General features: G+C 41.0%; 1 protein-coding gene across 2 annotated transcripts in view; it reads right to left on the minus strand.

The window, feature by feature from the left end:
• The window catches only part of kcnd3 (potassium voltage-gated channel, Shal-related subfamily, member 3), a 114274-nt gene extending 99609 nt beyond the window's left edge, over nt 1-14665 (minus strand). Inside the window, exons 1-3 of one of the 2 annotated variants that reach the window (XM_051949159.1) lie at nt 14575-14665; nt 14302-14385; nt 12278-13457 (exon numbers count right to left, since the gene is read on the minus strand). In XM_051949159.1, the coding sequence (XP_051805119.1) occupies nt 12278-13380 (1103 nt within the window). In that variant the 5' untranslated portion in view covers nt 13381-13457; nt 14302-14385; nt 14575-14665. Of the gene's footprint in view, nt 1-12277; nt 13458-14301; nt 14386-14500 lie in introns of both variants that reach the window. The other variant, XM_051949158.1, reaches the window with a different exon arrangement.
• Between the last annotated feature and the right edge of the window lie 11975 nt (nt 14666-26640).

Below are 26640 nucleotides of genomic sequence, written 5' to 3' on the forward strand. Positions count from 1 at the left end.
AAACTGATAATCACCGACTCATTTTCAGGCTCCTCACTGAGAGCCTGCTGGTAATTGAATTGGAGTGGGCACAAGTGTAGTAGGCTTGGAAGGACCATAGCTGAAGGCAATCAGCTGTGACAGACAGTGAAAGAGAGACAGGGAGGGAAGGAGGAAGGGAGAAAGTGAGCGAGAGACAGCTTCTATAATGAAATGTTCACACGTCTGACGTACACTTTTCTTGCTTCAATACCTTGAGCATCACTCCAATCACTTTTGTCCAGTTAGTCAAGATTAAGTTAGCCAGGACACAGTGTCCTATGACAGGGCGCCATTTGCATGCATGGCACGTCAATGATGAAAGGGGCTGGTAAAACAAAGTACATGCTTGAAATACCCTACTGAAAGACCCTCCCTGTAAATTACCCTTCACAGTCACATTGGGCAACAACAAAACCTCTCCCTCCCCCCCTGGCTGACAGGTGGCCAGGTAAATGCGTTTTTGCAAAAGCTTGAAAGGCTTGGCGCTCGATATCGCTTTTCAAAAAATGGGCAACCATCCAGATCTCTGCATGAAAAGAGAAATAAAATACATACCCACAACAAGAAAGGGGAGCCTGAGCGAGGATCCAGCCGAGCTGAAAGGAATCATTTCAGATTTTGTGAGGCAGACTGGGGAACAGCATTGACTTATGTGACCTCAAACACTAAAATACAAGCAGCAGGTAACAACCCCGCTAACTTGCACATTGCTTCTTTTTGATGTATATACACTAGTCTTATTTATTCTTCATATGCAGTTTACTGGGAGTTTGCTGATTTCTTTCGAGGTTCTTGGATCAATTTTCATATGCTGTAAAAAAAAAATACAGACTTTAAATCAATCAAGAATGAGAAAAGGATACAGAAGCCCATGGATTCAACATCTTTGGAAGCTGCTTACACTATACCAGTTCAGTCATTGCGACTAAAAAAAAATCTTGCTAGCAGTGTGGCAGCTACACTGTAGGTTTTGTAGTCAGCCGGCCAGTTGAAAATGTGAATAAAAAATCAAATTGACACTTATTACATGTATGGACATTATTTTTTGCACATCATCATTGGGTTCATTCAGAAAAAAATTGGTTTTGTTAACAAATATCTGCAAAAATAATTATATTCCCATCAGGCTTGGCTGTGCTTTTTTTTATGGTAGTTGCTAGAGGTACGGACCTGTACTTTCCATTTGCCAATCAGATACGTGAGATCTGGTCACGTGACTCCCAGTAGACGCTGGAGGTACGGACCCGTAGCATCGGTACTACAGGTACGGACCCTAAACCTGACCCTAACACTAACCCTAACCTTAACCTTTGCTTACCTTTCAACAGTTTGCAGTGGTTAGCAGATTCTTGACTCGCGAGACTCGCGTATGGGTCCGTATCTGTCTGGCAAACGGAAAGTGCCGTATCCGTAGGCCACAGGCTACGGGTATGGGTCCGTATCTGTAGACACTACCTTTTTTATCTAGTGATTATTAAATGTCACCATGCTGAAGTTAGCATTAGGCTCAAGTAGAGTACCACAAAGCTACTGGCAGGGCTGCAGACCTTTAGTATATGTATGTATTGTAAAATGTTAAAGCTCCTGCTTGCAATCGAGCATGCAGGGCTCTCATTCAAACATAAATGTGGTTGTATTCCAGTATCATTCATATAAAACAAGAAAGCCCAATCTGCATTAAGCTATCTAAAATATTATGTATAAACAACATCTTGATTCAAATAGCTGACGCTGATGAAATTTGTGATTTAGTCTGAATTTCACTCAGGTCTTTGGACATATCTTATCTTGAATACTGCATTCGCTTCGGTATGTGGCTGGCTGGCTGGGTAAGTATGTATGTATGTATGTATGTGGGTGGGTATGTCCGGTCAGATATCTCTGCAAGTGCTGAAGTCAGGATAATCAAACTTGGCACTGAAGATCAGTCTAAGGTCCCCTGCTCAGTTGTGGAGTTAGAGGTCAGCAGATCAAGTAGGAAGGGATATATGTAGGATGATCAAAATTGAAAGCTACATGTGTGACGGTAGGGGCTGCACAGTGGCAGCCAGTAGATGGCGTGGTTCTGCCATCTACTGAGGGCTTGTCTAGTTGCAACTGTTGTCATCACACTAAAGGAGTCTCTAGAGGACTCAGAAGCGAACAACTCTAAAATGGCTATTTACCATTTCACACTGTTCTGTTATTTACTGAGGTTGAGACGCTAAATTTAACCCTGCAGGGTCCATTTTTTCCCATTACTGTTTATAAGGTACATGAAAGTAATTGATATTTTCCAGCACAAACCTGAGCTGTTTGAATATATATCCTGAATGTCTCATGCCATAATAAATAGTGACTGAAAAGACCCCACAGGGTTAAACACTCAGTGTGTATTTCTTCCTCCATGCTCCGGTACATTACAGTGGACGCAGTGTCCCTCTCGGTAATTGAGGCAGTTGTAGCTTACATTCACTAGCATGGGCAGAAACATGACAATACTGTGAGTTATTGCTGTGTACTTAGGAAGCACAGACCTGGAAAATGACTTTTGATTTTTACCCTGCCTTTATAACAAGCCCAGTGCAATCACAATTCAGCAGCCATGGATGTAAAGCTAAATGTGGACGCACGTAATTGTTAGAGTAAGGTACACCGAGTTGCAGGACAGAACATGCTAAACACACACAGCACATCTTCACGATAGGGAAGAAACACACCAAAGACACTGGAAATATTCTTTCAGTGTTGGCATGCGCACACACACAGCTTAACCGATACACATCAGTTCAGAGGAAAACAAGAAAAAGAATTTAGAGACAGGGTTACAGAATGAGAGAGAAGTGGTAAAAGAGAAGAAGGAATGAAAGGAGAAAAGTCGAGAAGCTGATCGACTGTAAAAATGATCACAAGATACCAGAAAACAAAGCAACTACATGGATGAAAGAGGACACGTAGAGGACAGTATTCTTTGATCCATACCAACTGGTAGGGAAAAAGAAAAACTTGACATTTGGTTGTACATTGTCAGCTTTCAAACTGTTATATTCCTGTTTTGAGGCGGTGATGCAACATTCAATGTGAGCTGGTGTATAGTTGTACTGTAATATTGAGAAATAAGGCAGGTGTTATTCTTTCAGAAAGTTGCACTTCTGTGAGAGGAATTTACTGACTTTATTTGAGGATTTTGTGTGATGCAAATGGGGTATCCAGTCAATGAGATCCATCATTTACAGTAGAACCAATGAATGCATGCAACAAATTTCATCCAAGTGTCAATATTCAGTTGGGAGCAAACATACATGCTGACCGATGACGCCGTCCCAAGAGCAACACCAGGTGGGGCGATGGGGACTGGGATGAGAGGGGTGAAAATGGATGCATGTCTATTTTGAGATATGTGTTTTTTGCTGCTTCTTCTTGATTATCAGTGGAAAGGGAAAAGGGGTCAGAGAGTCGGGTGAGAGGCAGCAACACAGAGCGCATTGTGTCCATGAGTCCCTTTAGTCTGAAAGGCCGCCTGAGGTAGAAAGGAGGGAGCATGAGGACACACAAACTGAGGGAGAATAACAGCTGGTGGGTCAAAGTTTAGCCAGAGCTCTCTGATACATGTTTGTGTGTCTCCATTTAATTATTTCGATATCAGTGAGTTCAAATTGAGGTCAGTGTTGCATCGAACCAATCCAAAGGCCAAAGGTGACTGCTGATGTAACCGAAGCTTTTAAATGTATTCATGCCATTTTTGCTTTCAAGTCAACAAGAAGTAAAGATTACAGACTGAATTTTGGCTTTTATTCTTGTCAGGAACAAGAGAAAAAATTGGAAGTCTACAATTCAACACTGTCAGGGCATGTAAGGAGAAGTAATTAATCCATTATTCATGACAATCCCTGATATAATAACTGTAAGTCTTTCCAGTTGCCAGTTATTTAAAGTTTGCAGACTTAGCTGGATTCCTGCCAAAAGCCAATTCTGCCATAGCTTTACTGACTGTTTACTATTGGAAAAAAAAGAAGAAGTTCACTAGTGTTAGAAATACGACAGTGTGCAATGATCACAGATAAAGCCTCTGGAGAATACTGCAAGGAAATTAAATCTGTGACCCATGACCTTCTGTCCATTAATGTTAATGTGCTCTATTCATCCATAGGTGAAGAGAAGGAGCTAATACCTCAACTTGGACTTGTTGCTGGGACTGGATCTTAGCATTAACATCTGGTGTTTGTGTCTTTCCTTATCCATACAGGATATCCAGACACAGATTGTATGTTAATGGCAAGTGTAAACTGAGTGCTAATTACCTGCTTCGTGCTTTGTTTTACCTACTGTGATAAATAGTGGTTTTTGCCGCTGTAGTGTGGGTCGCTAATGAAACTAACAAGCACTTCAAAGTTAATTGTGCATTTGAAATTATTTAACTGTAAAGACACACTGCTGGCTGCTATGTGTTATTTATACAATTAGTCTGAGATGATTAGTTCATAAGACATCTTTGCACTTTACTCTGGGATGATCCGATTGCTTTGAAGCGATGAAGCTGTCTGGATTATACTGAGGAGTACAGCTCCAGATACTAGTGCCTGTCAAACACTGTGTATTTAAATGTAAATGTTGCCTGAAATATCTCCTCATATATCATGCCCATGAATAAATCCCTCGAAAATCCATGGTAATCACTTCTAGTATTTTTATGAATAATTAATCTTGATTGAATTAAGACATTAAGATACTGAAGGGATAAAAAAAAACAACTTGATTTGGTTCGGTGTATGCACTGGAGTGAACTCACTGTACATACAGAGAAGACTGTGTGCTTTTTAACATACGTTTATGCAGATAGATTCTATATCCTTGCAACATCGTCTGTATACTGATACCGTATATAATGCACTTTACTGCCGCTTCTGCACTTCTGGTGAAATGCTCAACTGCATTTCGTTGTCTTAATAACTGTACTCTGTGCCATGAAAAAAAAGTTGAATTTGATCTAATCTACACAGCCAGAAAGCTGAATGGTCTCATCCCATTTTTCTGACATGTCAGTTTCAAGTAGCCATGGTATAAAAGCATGAATTATTTACACTCTAAACCCCTGCTGCATATTCACATTTTGCCCTAATGATATCCTGTCATTATGCAAATTCTGAAAAGTCACCGAGTGCACATCAGCTCACCACTGATCTTGACCTGAAAAAGAAAAGGTTACAAAAAGACCTGGACCTAAATCACTGCGGACAAATTACTTCCTTAACTGCTCTCATAAATCCGAAACAAAGGGTCTGTGACATCACACTTAGGGTGCCGTCTTTCAGTCATACTCTCGTCAACCATTCTAATTAGTAGCACTGACGATGGCTGCCACATTTCTCTCTGCTGCCCAAATCAATACTCGCTCATCTGCATTGATCATTGTTTTGCACAAGCCGTTGGCTCCAAAATAAATGCCCTATAAATCAGAGCTCGGTGACAATGACACGTGAAAGATCACGGAGGCACACGCTTAGTTTATAAATGCACACAAACAAGGCCTCACACCCATATTTATTGGCACGAACAAACAAAAGCTGGCACCCAATGTCCAGAGTCTCCGCCACCTCCCCTCCTTCCATATACATCCACCACATACACATGAGACAGCTGCACCACAGCAAACTATAATGCTTCAGAGGTCTCATGTGGTTGTCTGGGAGACAGAGAGCAGCACATTGATCCTCGAGGCGTGCTGATCAAAAGGAGCTAGTCTTTGATAAGGATATTAATCACACAGGCATAGCTATGCTAATGACTACAACAGAACCAAACACTGCAGCATTTATTCATGCTTCATCAATTGAAACAGCCTGACAAGTCCACAAGGATGACAAGATGTACAGAGTAAATTTGACATGTTTTTTTTTTTTGCTGTTGTTTTCCCAAATAGAACTAGAACTATTTGTTTTTTGATCCAGCAAAAAAACACTGTTCACTGTATCAAACCACTGTCATGTAATTTGATTACAAGACAAAAAATGCAAATAAAATGGACCTCAGCAAAAAAAAACAACATTAAATTAAACTCTATTATGCAAATTTGGAAGGTTTCCTGAATTTAAACATGCAAAAGCTTTGCTAAAACACAACAATGGCCCTGAAAATGCAAATCGTAAAGCTGAGGCACAACACAATTATAGCAAAAAGACAACAAACACAATTTTCATTATACATGAAACAAAAACACATAAAACACGAGTGAGGAAAAGCCAATTACGGCCTCAACCTGATAATGCGACTGATCATTAGGCTTCATTTTGTTCAATCAGGCAGAAACTGTGTATGTCGGATGATATTTTTGTTGATTTGCCGTGAACTGAGTGCTAATTTCCCGTCAGTGTTTTCACTGATGTGTGGCGAGCAAACTGACAAATTAAAGCAAAAAGCTGAACCATTGACCCCTCCAGTGAGGGGATCCACTGGCTCTTTTATGCTGTGGGGGGCATTTTGCTGGTATGGTTTGAGTTCATTTGTCTGCTCTGAGTGAAGGGTCACCACAAAATCAATGCAAAGTTGCTCCAAGTGATCACCTTTATCCTATGAGGAATCATTTCTAATTGGATGGAATGACAAAGTCCTCACTAATATTACATGAGGATTATTGTTAATCAGTAGAATTATGTCATTTATATGCTATGGCAGGAGAAATCATCATATTTGAACCCAAACTGAACACAATATCTTTAGTAGCGCTCTTCACCACTATCCTCAAAACACCAAATGGACTGTCTTTTGGAAGAATGATGTTCATCCCTCCAGCAGGGTTCCAGAGACTTGATAAAGTAATACTAAAGAGCACTGAAGCTGTTCTGGAGGCACATGATGGGAACAAAACTTTAAAAAGACACTTTATTTAGTTTTTCCCTCCCTTGTCGCCCATCTGCATGAAGATAGACAAATCTGGTATCCAGGCCACTAAGTACTAATCAACCATTTCTCCAACTCCAGGAAACAGCCATCAATGAGCACAACATCCAAAGCACATTAATTCCAGATCAAACTCGAGATGTGGGCAGATATTCAAAGATCTTTAACCACATCACAGGCTAACAGTGTAAATATCAGCGTCTGATTCCACTAACAGTACATGCGCAATCTACAGTATCTTACTATGGCACTCGTCCTGGCTTGGCTACTTCTGTCTGTCATAGTCTCACCAGCCGGCTGATGACAGCAAGTGGGAAGCGATTTCTACAACACCTGGAACCCCATTTCTATTACATGAGGCAAACAGCTGAGAGAGATCTGTGGGATAAGCTCCAGAGATTCAAAGCACCAGTGGGAATCAAAACAGCAGATTTTCACACGTCCCCCTTCATTAGATAAAATAAGACCTGAAAATCAGCTAAGGGGCATTTTAAGAAGAAAATAATTATAGTTAAATACACAATAAAACTAGCAATTTATCACCTTCTGTTGATTAGATAATGCCCATTCTGTTATCTATGTGGAGAAAATGACTTTCCCAAGTGGTGCAGGCAGTGAAAAAGTTTGATAAGATAAAGGCGGGAGAGCATCACACTCTTATGTGATTGAATTAGTATTTAAATGAGCATATTGTCACTGTGGACAAAAAAAAAAACACTGTGAAGTCATTTATAACATAAAATATTCAACTTACTGACTCTTTGCTAGAACCAAAATATCCAAAACTTAAGACACAAATGTTGAATTTTTAATTGCCTCTTTTCTGGATTTTTATAGTGTACTAAAAATTTCATATTGTACTTATCAGTTCAATTGTAAGAACATGTTAGACTGAATAAAACATAAGCCCTACAGCTTAACATAAACAGAATACTATCTAAAACAATCACTATGACTAAGGACATAAATTAAAGATGAAACAAATTATATAAAGTTACCGACCTATCTCCTGTGGTGCAATCACACTAGAACAATTACATTTTCTTGCAAACAGAGTTATATTTTCAGTGCTGCCTATTCATCCATCTGTATGCTTGACTGTCGGTAAGATTACACAAAAACTAGCCTGATGAATTTCATGAAACATTGTAGGGAAGTGGAGCACGGCCAAAGCAAGAATTCATTAAATTTTGGAGCAGATCTGGAATACTTTGTTTAAAATTGAAAGACAGAGCATTGGCCTTGGCAGAGGACTGCAAGTGCTCACCTAGGCTCCGTTTGTCTGTTTCACAGTGTGAATAAAGATGTGAGCTACATGAAGTCTGGATAAAGCCGTAATGACAAGCTGAGCTTTAGCAGTTGCTGCCTGTCTTGCACAAACACACAGATACACTCTGCGTCCTCCAGTTCATAACACAGGTTCAACCAAACAGACTATGACAAATGTTCAAAGTTATTATCACACAAAGGTCAAAATCAATTTGTTTAACAACCTGGAGAACAAAATCCCTCACAGGTCCTATTGCCTAAATGTCTCTGATTTAGTTAAAGCCTCACCACTGTGTGCTTGCCTGCTTGCCTGCCTGCATGCGTGCCTCATTTGCCAGATTTCAGATAAGCTTTTTAGCCAGGCTGCAGAGTGAGTGCAGGGCTCAGGATGGTAGTTGGTTAAACCTCTTTTTGTCCAGTTGATAATAAGGACCAGCCCTTTTCTGTGTGCGTTTGAGGATTTTAGAGTCTTATCTTGTTTGTGTTAAAGCTAGTTTATACCAAAGTCGGTCCCCTGTAATTTTGTCCTGCAGCGGTCTGCTTTGATATAATTGAAAAGTCACGCACAAAAAAACAGTGCCTGATTGTGTCTTTTCTCATTTTGTCCCACTCTTCCCTTTCTCTTTTTGTCTGATATAAGGTTGTCATTAAATAAACGTGCATTTTCAGGCAGAAGGAGCAGAGCTGCACTTCAAAAAGCTATTCACCTGGTATTTCGTTGCCCATTGTTGAAGGGGGATTATGGATTCTGATTGAGGCCGGATTATTGTCAGATAAACAAAACACTCAAAAAGCCACAGCAGGCAAAAAGCCATGCACTGAGTGCCACAGGTAAGGCACCGTTGTTTCAGTGTGTCCTTGCACTACGATACATACAAAAAAATAGTCAAAACACAGACAAACAGTATTTCTTAGCAGAAGCACAGGGACGAAAGCTCACAAGGTAGAAGTAAATTAAACATGAGAGTGCAGATGATATGAGTGTCTCTCTGAAAAGAACAAAAAGGAGACACTCCAGAGCGCAACTATCAGCCCTGAGGCACCTAGATGGAAGGAGAAGAAGTGAAGGCAAAAATTGTCTGTGGGAAGTGGCTTTCATGATACTTAAGTAGATGAGCAGATGAGACAATGGGATAGTTTTCTAGTGCAGCTGTGCATGCAGATACGAGTATATATATATATATATATATATATATATATATATATATATATATATATATATATATATATATATATATTATTGATTGATTTCTTTATTTTCATGTCTTGCAGACAAGTGAACCCAACCCTCATAGGTTTACAAGACATCAATATACTAACTAGCACTTCAGCAATACATCCAAAACATGCACTATTCTACTGCTCAGTTCTCAAACAAAATATGTTGCCTTCTATCCAAAGCCTGACAAAGACATTCTGCAAAGAAAAAGTTTTTTCACGATGGCCCAACCAAAAGAAATCAACATAAATGGAGGACATTTTACTGAAAAGTACCTCCCTTATATCATTGCATACAGGACAGCACAGCACAAAATAAACCTAATTCTCAACTTCACCTAAATTACACAGCAAAAAAAGTCTGTCCTTCTCTGGAGTAGCATTAAACCTCACAGTCTCTGAGACTAATGGTAATGTTCCTGCATGTTTCTATTACACTTCACATGAAGTTCCACACTGTATCGATTCTGTAGAAGACAATAAGTTCATAGTTTTGGTTTATACCAAATATCAACAGACCATGTTTCTCTAAACATATGGAACATACTACTTCTGTCAAACCAAGATATTTATACTGGTCAGGATATGACAGCACTATTGGACCAGAATTAAAAATGGCTGAACTTCTCTTCAATGATTTTCTCCTGAAATGTAGTCTCTGTGTTTGGTCTCGATTTACTACTAGTCTCTAATTTCTAGCACTATTCCTCGACAGTGTTCAGCATACTCAAGCACTGCAAATTCAAGCACAACTACATCATCTGCATATAACAATATGCCCATAATCTGATCAACAACTTTAACTCAAAAGTTAGAAGCCTTAATTTGAATAGCTAAATCATTCACATGAAAACAGGGCTGGTAACAAAACATCTCCTTACTTCACACTGAATTGTTGGGAAAACCATCCTGTTGTGTGTGTGTGTGTATATATATATATATATGTATATATATATATATATATATATATATATATATATATATATATATATATATGTGTGTGTGTGTGTGTGTGTGTGTGTGTGTGTTTATGATGTAAACTGTGAGCAGAGACCAGAATGTCAGGCAGGTTTACATTAGTCAGCAAATGCAGTGCGCCACATCATTAGTCACTCTGACACCCACTTCTGGCCCCTGCGTTATTGATGAGGCCAAGCTCAACAACTACCCCTCTCCTAACACACAAACACACACACACAAATACATGCACGCATTTCAGTTCTACTCTCCGGACGACTCAGTCATTTCTCCAAGCCACACCGTCTGTCCGTTCACCCCAGCACAGCCACGCTTCATGGCCCCGGTCCCGACCGGGCGCCGCCATGCAGCTCTATGCTCGGGCGTGCACCGCACGCTTGTCCCGTCTGGGCTACCTGGTTGATCCTGCCAGGAGCATATGCTTGTCTCAAAGATTAAGCAATGAAAGTCTAAGTTCCTGTTGCGTTTACAGTTCTACTGTAAATGCAACAGGAGACTTCTTTAGCTCTCAGGTGGGACAAGGACAGGTACAGTGAGAGAGTACGGGCCCCAGATGGAAAAGCAACACAAGCTGCGGCATGTCAAGAAAATTAACAAACAACAGAGCAGAGGATGTCGTTGTGTCTTCCACAGTTCAGTGGCTATTTGTCTGTCTGCAGACCAAACAACCGATCCAGAATCAAATATCAGCACACCACCAGATCTTCTGGGCAGGTTGTGAATGGCAGGGTACAATGACAGGGTGCCAAGTGTGTCACTGCAATGAGCTCAGAGCCATTTATGGCCACCATGACTCTGACATTTAGCAGGATGCTGCAATTTGTCAGCCTTTCAGTCTGACTCACACATCCACAACAGGGGACACTCATAAAACACTTTACCATTAGGCCTAATAGTGCCGCATCGCATAACTCTGTGTGTATGTGTGGTGTGTACACTGTGAAATTAATGACGGATGTGCGGTTCCCCCCGCTGCCATAAAATGAAAACATGATTACATAAAAAAGTAGAAAAACAGGCCAGCGGGTAAAATAAATCAATGTGTCAAAATTCTCCCCATGTTTATTGTGAAAAACTCAATCAAAGCCACTTAACTTTGTAAAAAAGATACAACAGCACCAGGTTAATTAGGCATTCAGCATATAAAAGAAACATGTATGCCTTTTAAAATTGTGTATTAATAACAATAATTTTCTCAGCCCGTTACCTAAATGCTAATAACTGAACCAGTGGCTCACCTCTTAAAATAGAGAACATTCTGGTGTGCTGCATTAGAGCCTTTGTACCACAAGGCAATTCAAGGCCAGCAACTAATAACTTACAAAGAGTGGAGAAGGAAGGCTCTCAACATGCGAAGTCACCGTTTCAGTTCATTCTGAAAGTGCATTGCTGCTAACCACAGGGCAAGTTAGGGAGGGAAGTAATGGTATAATCTATTTCTCCATTTCCTATCTAATGTTTTGTTTCACTAGGATGCTTTCAACTTTCCCCTTTTCTCTACATCTCACTCTCTCTCTCCCTCTTATCGGTGATGTATAAAGGACGAGCAATGGCACAGTCATTACTGAGAGAGAACATCTTGATGGCTGCTCTTCCCCCAGAAGAATACCGTCAGTGAAAACACAGTGGGGACAGTACTGAAAAGTGCCCTTTCTCTGTCGTTTCTAATCATTATGCGTAAAGTTTGTAAAGGATATCTTGGAAAGACTGGCACTGACTCCTCAAGCAGTTGTAGGTTTTTGGGCCATGAAGTCAGACACACATTTCAAGCGAAATCACAGTCAAACATTTACTCACACAACAGACCCAACTGCAAATAGGCATATACAAACAAATTTGCACACACATACACAAGCTTGCACTCGCACACACAGCACACACAACCAGATAAAAGAGGTGTCTGCTCTGCTCTTACCCGAGCGTTGTCATAGTAACGATGGTGTACCAGAAGGAGGCTGGGATGCTGGTGAATTTGCTGGAGCTTGAACCCTTCTCTGCGTAGAACATGACGGTAGCAAAGATAATTATGGCCATAGTGAGGGAGAAGAGCAAGAAGCCCAGCTCCGAGGCACAGCTCTTCAGCGTGTAGCCCAGGATGCGCAGGCCCTGTGAGTGACGGGAGAACTTAAAGATACGGAACACACGGAAAACACGGAGGGTCACGAAAGCGCCGCTCACGTCCTCATTGTCAGTCATCACCAGGCCGATGTAGTAGGGCAAGATGGCCACCACATCGATGATGCTCATGACGGATCTCATGAAGCGGTAGCGGCTGGGCGCAGCAAACAAGCGCATCAGGTACTCCACGGTGAAGATCATGACACAGGCCGTGTCCATGCAGAAAAAGGCCACGGTGTAGCGCTCGCCACATGGCACTTCTTTCTGGTTGGGCGCCGAGCCACAGGGCACCGTCTCTACCACGTTGGTGATGACAGAGACGGCAATGAAGAAGCCAGTAACATAGTAGAAGACAAGGGCCATGGTGGAAGTGTGAGGGTTCTCGAAAGCCCGCCACATGGTCTCCCTGAAGGTCATGTTGGGCAGCTTAGCATCCTTGTTGTCCTCCTGGTCATCCATCAGTCGCTCTGCATTCTCCCTCTTCCTGTCCTTGTACTCTTCGTAGCAGCAGTCACCAATGATCTCTGGGACAATGCCAAAGAAAGCCAGCTCCTCATCGTAAGAGGAGATGCACTCGTAGCGTGGATAGTGGAGCTTGCCTGTGCGGTAGAAGTTGAGCACGCTTCGGAACACATCAGGGTCCCGGTCGAAGAAGTACTCTTTGGTCTCCTCATTGTAGAAGAACTCCTTCTCTGAGCTGCCCAGCAGTGTGTCTGGGTAGCGGTCCAGCGTGTTCCTCCAGGTCTGGAATCGACGTCCACTGACATTAAGAATGATCAGCTCATCCTGCCTCTTGTTCTTTTCAGTGGGCGCCACGGGCATGGGCAAATTGGCCACGGGCATCCAGCCGATCGCTGCCGCCCGGGCAAAGGGAAGCCATGCCGCTACTCCCGCCGCCATGCTGTGTCCGGCTTGGGGCGTAGGGGGGAACAAGTCCAGCACCTTCACAACCAGCTTGACTTCAGCTCATTCACCATCTGAAAGGGAAGAGAGGGAGGGAGTTCATAAGGACAGGAAGCACAGGAGTGAGATCGTGATAAAACAGAAAAAAAGGAGGAGGTAATTTAATGTCCAGGCTATGGGGGGGTGGGTGGGGATGGGGGGGTGGGTGGGGATGGGGGGGGGGGGGCAAAAAAAAGTTGGATGACAAAATGAACTGTACAACTCTTATTCTAAAAAGGCAGATCAGCTCAGATAGCTGAGAGCATCTTTAACGGTAACAGGATTTACACTTGGGTGAGAAACCTTTACGGTACACTATATAAAATGCATTTCTGTCTGATGTAGTGAGCTTTAATGTGATTACAGGGACATAGTGTATTTCCTATAAGCATCATGTTCCTTATAATAACTTCAAGGCTATATTCCTCACTTCCCCCTCTATTGAGTTACTGTTAAGAAGCAGCTTTCTCAGAACCACAGTTCACTGCGTCTTACAGGTTCAAAACTGAAGGCAAGCATGAAAAGCAACAGCATTACAGACTCAATTATGCGTCTTTTTTTTTTTATAGAGAACTCTTTGTTTTTACATAGAGGGATGCAGGAAATTCAAAACCTGTTGAGTTCCAAGTAGAACAGCACACGCATCGTTATTGTGCAGAAGATTAATGAAACTAGTTTGATTTTCCGATCAAAAGCGCGACTATCCCAATTCTGAGCAAGCATTTTGAATCCTTTTTAAAGGCAAATTGGCTGCCTAATCCGTGTACGGAGGAGGGAAAAGAAAGCAAAGGCGGTACAGGTTAATAACTAGAAAAAATACAACAACAATATGATATTAGCAGCTTCGTGTTGAACACAGTTGATTTGGACACAACTCACCGATTCGAAACTCTCCATCCAAAAGAAACACGACCTTCTTTCCTGTGCAGTTCAGTTACAAGTCGTAGCTTTGGTTATTTCTGTCTGGAAATGAAAAAAGAAAAAACATTGCAGGAAAGAAGAAGTTATTCGGCGATGAGGGGAATCACATCAGATGGACGCTGATACGAACGCGTAAAAGTGCCGGTGACGGACGTACCAACAGCTGTTTTAATTCAGTTTCCATTATGCGAAGGGTGACATGACAGAACTCCGCCGTGAGGACCGTCTTACCTTGGCTTTTTTCGGGATGAGTGGTGGGAAGAGACAGAAGAGGAGGAGGAGCGCTCTCTCTCTCTCTCTCTCTCTCTCTCTCTCTCTCCCTTCCTCTCTCTCCCTTCCTCTCGCTCTCTCTCTCTCTCTCTCTCTCTCTCTCTCTGCGCAGGGCAGATTGTGAACCAAAACTGCATTTACAGGAAACCTGGATCAGGAGTCAGCACCGTGCGCAATGAGGTACAAATGGCGTTTCCTCTCCTCAAATTCACACATCATGCGTGCATTGCTGAACCAATCCTATTTCCTCATATCAAAGGCAACCAGCTGAGTTATCCACAGACTTCAGCCAGCAGGGGCGTAGCTAAGATTTCCCACTCCATTAATACAAGAATCAATTCTAAGATTCTTTAATTTGTTTATACAGTGCTCATAAAAGAAGCATTAACTCCCATTAGAAGTTTTTTTTTTCATTTATTGCTTTTCAACACTGAATCGTGGTCAGTATACGTTTACCTTTTTTCTGTAGAAGAATGTAATGAAAAAACTCTTTCATGTCACAGTGAAAACCGATTAATACAACATAATGTCAGATTCCTAAAAAATATAAAATGCAAAATAAATGGAATGAGTATTCGCCCCCTTCATGTCAGTACTGAGTAGTCACACCTTTGGCCACAGTTGCAGTATTAAGCCTGTGTGTGTCTCAATCGGCCTTGTGCATCTGAACACTGCAATTTTACCCCAGTCTTCTTTGCAAAACTGTCAGGTTGCACAGGGATTGTGAGTGAACAGTCCACCCACAAACTCTTCATTGAACTGAGATGCAAGCTCTGACTCATTCACTCCAGAACATTCACCTTGTTGTCTTTAAACCATTTCTGCTTCTTGCTGGTAAATAAATCATAGTTCTTTTACAGACTGCATCAGGTTGTGCTTCTCTATACTTTATTGCATTTATTTTACCTTCTACCTTCACAAGCCCTCTAGGGCCTGCTGCCGATAAGCATCCTCTTGCCATGATGCTGTCACCACCATGCTTTACGGTGCGGATGGTGCATTCGTGACAATATACGGTGCTTGATGTTTGCTAAATCTTCAATCTAGCATAATGACCAAAAAGCACAACTTTGGAGTCATCTGACCAAAGAACCATCTTCCATTTGACTTTAGAGTCTTCTATGTGACGAGCTTTTTCAGCAGTGACTTTCTCTGCCAGTTTCCCATAAATCTTTGACGGGTGAAGAACCCTGGCAACAATTGGTAACGATCTCTTTTAGGATGGAGCGGATGTTCGTCTCCCACTTCAGGGCCTGAGAGATCACAGTCCCCAGGAGCTTCCTTCAACCTCCTGGGGACTACAGTCTCTCAGGACCTGAAGTTGGAGACAACATCCGCTTTATCAAAAAAAAGGCTCAGCAGAGCCTATTTCCTACGACAGCTGAAGAGACACGGCCTGCTACATTAGCTGTTGATCCAGTTCTAAACTGCAGCCATCGAATCTGTCCTATGCACCTCTGTCACTGTGTGGTTTGGAGCAGCCACACTGCAGGACAGAAACAGACAACAGCGCACAGTATGGAACTGCAGAGAACATCAATGGAGCCCCCCTGCCCTCTATCCAGCAGCAGTTCAACACTAGAGCCAGGAAGAGGGCAGGAAACATCATCAGAGACCCCGCTCACCCCAAACATGAACTGTTTTCCCCCCTCCCCTCCAGCAGGTGCTACAGAGCTTTGTAGCCTCAAAAATCTCCAGACACAAGAACAACTTCTTCCCCACTGCCATCAGCCTAATAAACATCTGCGCCATTCCTCCACACCTGTACAGTATTCAATTTATTAATGGATATGAATAATACTTTTTGTACTAAGAACAGCATTCTCAGTCTTTTGCACTGTATTATTGCTCTAGCAGTTATCATTTTGCACTACTGTGTTTATATATTCCTTTGTAGCCTTTAAATATCTGTATATGTTGTGTTATGTTTATTTTTATCACTACAATTATTTTCCTTTACTTCTTTCAGTAGTTTTTTATTATTCTTTTCCTAATTCCTAGGGTGACACCAAAAGCCAAAACCAAATTCCTTGTATGTTGTGTATGTACTTGGCCATTAAATCTGATTCTGATTCTGATGTATGCACAGTCTTTCCCATCTCGGCCAATGAATCTTGTAACTCCTTCAGAAGAGTCATGGGTGTCTTTGTGGCCTCCCTCTCTAGTCACTTTCTTGCACTTTCACTCAGTTTTTGAGAACAGCCTACCCTAGACAATTTTTATATTATCAGTCTTTGAAGAAATCTTTATTCGCTTTGACATGAAAATTCTTGGCAAAAAAGCACAACAAACAAAAAACAAACAAGCAAACGAAGAAAAAACACAACAATGTCCATGAGATGAATACTTTTTGTATTTATTGTAAAGCCATGCATGGGTTGGCACCTAGATACACTTCAGACCTTCTCTGACCCTGCTCTGCCTCCAGGCCTCTTGGATCCTCAGAGCAGCTGCTGTTCCAGGATCAAGGCTCGTGAGGAAATTGTGCCTTTGCAGTGGCACCTCCAAAGCTTTCAAATAGCCTTGCTCGTGTAATCAAATATTCCTTCTCCATCGACATTTTTAGGAAAAATCTCAAGAAGTGCATGTTCCCAGTTGCTTTTTGTTGTTCTTAATGGTCTAAATATTTTAGTGTTCTATGCTGGTTTTATTTTACAATTTGATTTTCCAAGTTGTTATCCTGTTTTGCCCTGTTTTTTTAAAAAATTGTAGATTTTATTTTATTTTGTTCTACAGATGCTTGTTATGAGTCTTTATCTAATCCTGTGCTTTGTGCACATCGTCTTGCTGTTGCTCGTCTCTAATGCACAGCACATTGGTTAATGCCATTTATAATTTGATATAACTCATATATTCCCCCACTTTTTTTGGCTCATTCAGACAGATTTATCACCTGTTGTACTATACAAATAGCAATTACAACTTGAAAATTCCTCCTGGAATTTTTTTGTGTACCGCCCTTAAATTGTGGATCCCACTCCTTTGTCTTCACAGGTTCAAAATGTTTGATCCGATCCAAGACAGACCTGTGCAAAACTCAGCCAAACCAGATGTGGATTAATAGCTGCTGATAGAATCAAGAATAATTGCATCTTTTCCCAGTCGACTGACCCAAACAGAACCAAAAATAAAGGGCACACTACTTCTACTAACAAGCAGCTGCAGTAACAAAAACAAAACAGCAATTTTTTTTGCGCTTCAGAGACTAATTGGGACTTTTAATTATTTCTATTAGTCTCTGAAGCGCAAAAAAAAATTCAAAATCTGTTCCAGTAAAACTTTGTTTGCCCAACTGAGAAAGAAGGTAATGATTTTCTGAAGAATTGAGTATCTGTGAAACTAATTCCTAAACACAACACAACTATCTTTTAATAGCGTAAACATTTTACATTGAGTACTGGTTTTGAAAAATATTTTCTCCCATATTATCCTGCATAATCAAAATTTATTCTAAATATCCTCAGATCCATTTGGATCTATACTATCACTTGATATGTTGACACACAGAGCCGAGACTTGTGACAAAAAAAAACAATACCCAACACAGCTCGATTACTCTGATTATATTTGGTTTTGGCCCTGGTTTCCTATAACTAAAGGGATCCATGAGGACTTCAACTCTAGAGGCGCCATCCAGAAATACTATACAGTATAAAGCAGACATGATGATAATGAAGAGCATGAGCTCCAACAAACCTGACATATTTATTCCAGTCAAAAAGCTGCAGTAAAAAGGACATGCTATATTATTTTTGCTGTATCTCTTCATCCTGAAGACTCTGAGTTGCAGTATATCTCAGTCCTTGATATTTTCTGTTTGCATTATTTTCTGGGGGCCTGTGCATCTGCAGAGTCTGGTATTCATCTTTACATGTAGCTTTACTCAAACAAAAAGGTCTCCAGTGGAAAAAGTCTCTGCACAATCATTGTCTGCTCTGAAAATAAGCAGGTGTAGCACATATAGTAAGTAAATTTCTATAAACTGTCACACTCAGGCAGCCTATCGTCTGTCTTTTACAACAAACAATACCATGAAGTAGCATTTCTGTGATTTTCAATGCTTTACGGGAATGTGTCAGTTATGCCTAACGTGAGCAGTAAAATTCTGAATGCTAGCGTCTATGAAAGCTAGAAGAAGAATTTATTCAGACTCAGTGTCAATGTCTGTGTCCCCACATTAGTCACTGTTTTGCGCAACAATATACAGTGATAACTGAGCCAACGGGGATCCCATGCCTCTAATACATATAGGCTACCAGAATATCAATAGGGTCGGGCCTCACAGCTTACATGCAGACAGCGAATCATCTTGTTATCTCATTATAGTCATGGATATACATGTCAGCAACATGAAAAATGAATACATCCACACACACTATATTATACTAAGCATAAAGTCACCCTGTGAGTTTTATAGACCCTTGTTTAAAAATGACAAATTGCTAGTGATTATTATTTAGACATACAGCTGTACACATTCACACGCCACACAAACACAGACGCCCTTGCTTATGCCTTTGTGCCCTTGTGTAGCTGTCCTTAGAAGCACTTAATTACGTTCCTGACCGTAAACCGGCCCCTTTGTAAAATACAAAATGGCCAAAATGACCTCACCTTGTGAAAAATATCCCCACTTTTTAAACTCAAACTGGCTGTCACAAGAAGTAAGGTTCAGGAAAACACACACACACACACACACACACACACACACACACACACACACACACACACACACACACACACACACACACACACACACACACACACACACACACACACACATCGTCGTTAAAACACCTAAACACATAGACACATTCTGCATGGAGAATGCCCTTTTCAACTGATGAGTCTGTGAGCGATTCCAATAATTCAAATGTCACTGAATAACAAGGTGGGTTGAATTTCATGGTCAGCTGCCCTCTGTAATTATCTGAAGACACTACACTGACATTAAAATTCTAAATCCTTGCTGCCCTGCAGTGCCTCAAGAAACAAACTAGCTATGTTTCAGCAGCAAAACTTTGAGGATTAGGTGAGTAAACACATTCGTTTAACAGTTGTGCTACAGGAGACAAGTGATGATATCAGTGGAAAAGCATCCCAATTAGTGAAACACATTATTTGTTTACCACCTGACAGCCAGTGAAGCAGTTATAAAAGTTATGAAGCCCTCCTGTATATTCTTTTTTATTTCCTTGATTTTTCTGAGGAGATACCACTCTCATACCTGAATATAACACATTACTATGTAACTAGCATTCACATTATATCCTGTTTAACAATCTTGCCAAATTCTTTACATTTCAGATCAATTAAATTATTATCAATCAGTACTGAGCTTCAGAGTTGATAGTAGGTAGATTTTTAGTATTACCCATATATTTTTGCTTGCTCACATTAAGAAAAGAATGTCAGAACTGATTATGATCTAATTTTACAAAGTTCAGAAATCCAGCCATCGATATAAATCATCAATAAGTTGTTTATACAAACACACAGGCACTGAACTTCTGCATCAGGCTGATTATCAATATACAGTATACAGGATCATGTGCATATTGCGTAAATAGCCACGTACTCAATTGGTATATTGATCGCTATTTTGGAAAGCCCTGTGCTCCAGCATTTGTGCAGTGTTTTATTTTCGTGTGTGCTTCATCCTACATGTGAATACAGGAGGAATCTAAGCAGGTAATGTTGTTCCCAGCCAGCTTTATGTAATTTGTTTGGATTGGTATCTTAACCACCTCTGTGAAAAGACGTGACTTGAAGGGTCCCTGGTGACCTCCAAAGAGCAAACAGCTCTGATCTAATAAGCTCAGTTTACCGATAGAAAAGCTGACATTAATTTCCTTCCCTGATCTCGCTCACTGCTGTTACCTTGATACCTCTTCTGACTCTTGAATGCTGATGGCCACCTCAAGGCTACCGCATACACCCATCCATAGCACAGCAAAATAATCTTGAGCACCCCTGTAAAGATTTTCGATTTTATTGTCTATCTTTTGGCACACACCTAAATCGCTTTTTAGCAACATTCTCTTCATATTCTCTCTGTCTGTCACATGACAGCAACCCACCACCAGCTGTATAATATTATGTAAGCAGGACTGGTACCGATGAGTGCAGAGTGAAGGAAATAGTGGACTAGATTCAGAACACTTTAGAACGGATGGGACACGAGAGAAGACAACCATAGAGAAACAAAAACACAAGACAAACTTAGAATTTTAACTGTATATACAATGAACTGTAATATGCATTAGACAAATAGAGTTCAGGTAATGATGCATATCAATATGTAAATGATGCCACATAAGCTGTGTGTGCTTAGAGGAACAATAAAAGAAAGGGAAATCTGAGTATTTCTCAAAGTCTTTGAAAGACTCACTCCTCTCGTTTCCACTCCACTGTGGAGTTGATATGAAGAGAAGCGAGTAGGTTGTCTGTTTCCAGAGCTGTAGGTGTGCGTACAATCCAATACTACTGCATTCAAGGTAGACTGTGAAAATAGGAGGGTTCGTTAATTCACAGCGGGTCTACCAGCATCCTGATTTGGCATCTTCTGGACTGGGCTCGCCAACCACTGCTGGAAATTGCTCTCTCTGTTAGACATGAAGAGATAACATGAACCTATAGATGCTAACAATATTTTATTTTCATGACTTACATGATAGAAGTTGAAGAAGATGCAATAGTCCTGGAGATATGACATGATTGTAGCCCAGAGGTTAGAGCAAAGATAAAATGAATAAATAAATATCTTTATTGATGTTAAGCAAAAATAGGCTCTTATTAAATATTATTTAATATTGCGCATGTGACAATATATTGTCATATTTAAAAGTTTCTGTAATGAGCGTGACAAAGGGCCAATAAGCAAAGGAGTTCACATTTTGGCCAATCAGAGGCTTCAGCCCGCCTCCTGACTGTCCTCTGGTCAGGTGCTCCGGTTAAGGTCAAAGGAGCTGAATCGGCCATGAGAGCTAAACTTCGTTATTAACGTGAGTGAGGATACATGCCATTCAGCGAAAACGCCGAGCCTGTCGCCATGGTCCGGCCAGCGTGACAGTTCATTGCACTGGTGAGTTTAGTTGAATTAATTAATGTCGTAATATGCCTACTGAATATGCTAAAAGCAGTGGTGTAGTCTAGTTTTTCTAGTGGGTATACTCCGGCCTCATGAACCAAGGCCAGGTCAGGTTCTCATATATGTGCGCGTGCAGTCAAACGTGCGCGCGCGCACACACACACACACACACACACACACACACACACACACACACACACACACACACACACACACACACACACACATGTTTGTACTTCTATCTTAGTGAGGACATCCATAGGCGTAATGCATTTCCTAGAGCCTTATCCTAACCTTAACCATCACAACTGATTGCCGAAACTTAATCCTTACCCTAACCCTAACCAAACCTCAATTCATACCTGTTCTCTAAAAACAAGTCTTCACCCTCAAACATGGCTGTTTCAAAGTGAGGACCGGCCAAAATGTCCTCACTTTGATAGTTAAATGCAGAAAATGGTACTCACCATGTAGCAAGTACAAGAACACACACACACACACACACACACACACACACACACACACACACACACACACACACACACACACACACACACACACACACACACACACACACACCAGCAGCAGCAGCTCCTTTATTTCAAACTACCAATTAGATACTTATAGACATTATAGCGTCAGCAGCTCCTCCTCCTCCCATCAGGTAGAGCTGATGTTTCCTCTTCATCATGTGCAGAGTTTTGTTCATTTATTTTTGTGCAAAAAAGTTTTATTGAAATATTAAACAAAAGTAAGGATGCCTGTTTTTGTAACAAAACAAATGCACAAAATGAGTCAATTATAAGGCTTCTCATAAAAACACTGAATGCAAAAGAGTTTGTCAAAACACAAATGATTCATATTTGTCTGGTTAGGCTAAAATATGAGGCTACAAACAATAATAAATTAGGAGCCGTTTGGGAGCCGAAAGAACTGGCTTTTCTTTGGAAGCAGTGCCAAAAGCTCTCTGAAAAGAGCCGAACTTCCATCACTACTGTCCTCCTCTCTGTCCCACATCTCTCAACTGGTTTTTGAAGGCAGAGCTGCGATGGTGCTCTTGGATGCAATGCAGAGACTTCATTAACTGAGTAGCATCAAGTGGGATGCCTGAACTCGTACATAATTGTTCTGGGGAGGGGGCGGGGCAGCGGCTGGAGCCTATCCCAGCTGACTTGGGAAGGCAGGGGACACCCTGGACAGGTCGCCAGTCTGTCGCAGGGCTACATATACAGACAAACAATCACACTCACATTCACACCTACGGACAATTTAGAGTAATTAATTAACCTCAGCATATTTTTGGACTGTGGGAGGAAGCCGGAGTACCCGGAGAAAACCCACGCATGCACAGGGAGAACATGCAAACTCCATGCAGAAAGATCCCTGGAAAGCCGGGATGCAAACCAGGGATCTTCTGGCCTCTCGCTGCAAGGCGAAAGTGCTAACCACTACTCTAATGTGCAGCCCCAAACAGATTAACAGATTTGGATGAAATTTTCAGGGGTGGTCAGAAATGACACAAGGACCACCTGATTAAATTTTGACAGTGATTCAGTTTGTAGTCTGGATTTGTGTATTGTTGTGAGGTAGCAGCACAGTAACTATGGCAACAAGTGAACCTACATCAGCTGACAGTCACATCATTGTGGTCCTACTACCAATCTATTGCTGCAGACTCATCGGGACTTATCCATGGAAAATCATACAATGCCTGAGCAGCCTTGGCGGAGTACTGCGCTCACTGAGTGCTTATCTTGTTTTATTTTGATGCACTTTTAGAGCCATTAGTGTGAGCTACTGCTGCTGCTGAAGATGTCCTTAGGTAGTAAATTCCACTCTTAGAAGGTGGTTTCTAGAGCTGAAGTTGCTTCACTTGTTTTATGTTTTCCATTATAGTGCCTAGCTTCAAGTGAGTTTTTGCTTCAAGCACTGGCTCTCAGAGCTAATTATTAAAGGAAGTTGTGATTTTGAAACTGATGAATTTGCTCTCTTGTACAACAGACACTTGAAATGAAGCAATTAGTTGATTTCAAAAGTTCTAACCTGTGATCAGAAATGCTGATAGGATTAGCTTAGAGGCAATTATCTGCTGACCTAATTTATAGGTCAGGTTTTGAGTTGGAGCATTGTTCAGATGAGACCTCAGCATGAATCTCACAACAATCGAAGAAGGTTGCTCGGATGTCACGAGAGACAAGATTTCAAGATAAGATTTCACAGTCCAGCTCTGCTTCGATGACACAGCTGTCTGTACTTTTCATTTCTTTATTTTGCAATTGTTTATAGTTATATGTTTTGATCTGTAGATTTCTGACAGCAAGAGTTCCTCTTTGGTAACATTTCAATTCAATAGGATTCTGTTTTTTGTTTACAAGGTGGATACCATGGTTGAACGTTAAATTCATTTGTCTGTCTATGCTTGTGCTTAGTAGTTTGTTTTCATCACCAATAGTAGCAATAATAATAATTGCATTAATTTGATATCTTACGAGCAAATCCAGAAAATGGTGTGCTTGTCAGAGAGAGAGAGGGAGAGAGTGATGAAAATAAGTAGAAGCACATTAATGCAGAGCTGCAACCATTGAGAGACATTGTAATTTCTAGGTCCGTTGCAAGCTACCTGCCGTAAACACATGCACACACTGTCACACATGCACTGTCACACACATTCACACACACAGCATCCATTACATGCATTTTATTCACATGAGTAAAATCTGAGACTTTTGTTCTGGCATTTCCCTTGTTGTGCATTTGTTTTTTTTGTTTGTTTTTTTATGGCACTGTTGGGCTCAATTAGCCATGAATTTCTCCACAACCTGCCTTCTTAGTTTGTCTAATCCCCATTAGGGATCTGAAATCTTCCTTGAAGGATTTAGTCTCTGAGTGTGGTTGAGTTATTCTTGATGTGCCAAACACTGACTTGGCATCCCCTCTGTCTACTGTTCAGGAAGGCAGTCAGTGGCACATGAGAGGTTATACTTGTGGTCCTGGCCCGTGTCCAGCACACAAAGAGACTAAGACAGCAGATCCTCACACATTTCAACCCTGTAAAATGTTGAGCTTTTGTCTACTGATGCCCTAACTGAGACCAGGGGAGCAGTGTTACCAGAGCATGTCGGTCTACTGCCGTAAGCTGACTTTTGACTTGACTGCATGTCATCAAGCTCACGTCGGGGAACCAGCGATAAGCACAGTTGAAATTCCACTTGTCATTCAAGTAGGGTGACTATTAGCTGAAGATTTGTTATGGTAAAAATCAAAATCGATCCACTGGAGTTGTACTAGCAATTTGGACTTACAGTAGCTCCACCTGGCTCATGGCTATGCTTACAGAATAGCCAACTCTGACTTTCCAATGAGCAAACAGGTTGGAGGATCATTTTCAGCCTGGCGAGGGCATGCTGGGAGAGAAGCCATGAACCCCCTCCCATTTTCCCTTTCATCACTCTGCTCCTCAGGGCAGAGCAATCAGAGGTGTAAAGAGGTTGTTGATATTCTAGACATACACTCCTCACAGAAAATCTAGCAGCAGCACGCACTCGACACAAACCCACCATTCTCAGTATATTCACTAATGGCTGTATTATATTTTAGCCTAGTATCTCGCAAAGGCACTGCAAAATATGTCTAAAAACTTATGTGTTCAAACCCAGATATCATCTATGTCAACTTACTTCACAGTGGTTTTTAATTTTAGCTGCCAGTTAATACTGATAAACCGGTCCTCAGGGAAGTTACTCATTTTAAAGTTGCCAGTTTAATAACCTTTGAAAGAAACAAGTTTTTGTATCCCCCGTTCCAAAATATTAATTACAGCCTAATCTCTTGTTGATAAACACAATGGCTGGTAACATAATGTTCTCTATCAGTGCCTCAGGACTGTAATATATATGTTTTGTTTTTTTTTAAATTTGCTTTGTGCTTCAGTGATTGATCACAGATGATGAAAAAAGTGGATGAGTTTGCTAATTACGGTCATGCTAGTTTTCTTACATACCAAGAAAATGAAGGAAATTATCTTATATTTTACAATGAGCTGGAAGAGACACAGTGAATTATTAATGGTGACTTTGTTGAAGCTTTAAATGAATATAAATACCAGGGACAGTAATTGATGAAAAACTGTCATGGGATTTAACCACAGGTTTCATTTACAGTAGAGGATTAGAGCGATTATACTTTATCCGGAAGCTTTGACAGTTTGAAGTGGATGGATATACAGTGGTTATTTTTTATTGCTCATTTGTGTGAAATATTTTAACTCTATGCTTTAGTGCTTGGTATTTTGAACTGTCTGTAGTTATTATGAACGCTACTTTATGCACATGAAGTGCAGGCAACTTTGGTGTGATGCTCCACAATGTAGCTTGAAACGCATCACAGTGAAAGTAGAATGCGTCGCAGGGCGTTTTACATGACAGTGAATGGGATGGGAGAAATGGACGGATCCTGTGGACACATACCTTGATATCATGTGTGTCACTTGCGTGTTGTTGTACTTAATTCTTGATTGTTGGTAAGGTTATTGTGGCACACTGTTGTCTGTGATTGTAATGTCTTCATTGCTGTGGTTCGGTTTTATCTGACAGTTTGTACAGGTGCAAAGAGAATTTTTTTTATCATAAAAGATATCACAAAATGCAGTTGACTTAATTGATTTTGCAGTCTTGCTCACAGAGCATTACATGCTATCCAATGAGAATTTAATGAATGCATTATGATGCATAATGAATTCAGAACATAATTTAAAATACATTATCAGTATGGCCCCTTGCTTCGGTGAGAACATTAAGGGTCTCACTGGCTGTTTTTCTGCCTTAGTACCTTAAGGAAGAAATTGCCTTTTGACCACATACTACATGTACTAAAAAACTACATGAGTTCATCCATCTACAGCTTGTCTCAAAGCTTATGCAGATCAGGGGCAACAGGTC

This window comes from Acanthochromis polyacanthus, chromosome 6, assembly GCF_021347895.1.
Source record: "Acanthochromis polyacanthus isolate Apoly-LR-REF ecotype Palm Island chromosome 6, KAUST_Apoly_ChrSc, whole genome shotgun sequence".
Lineage (NCBI taxonomy): Eukaryota > Metazoa > Chordata > Actinopteri > Pomacentridae > Acanthochromis > Acanthochromis polyacanthus.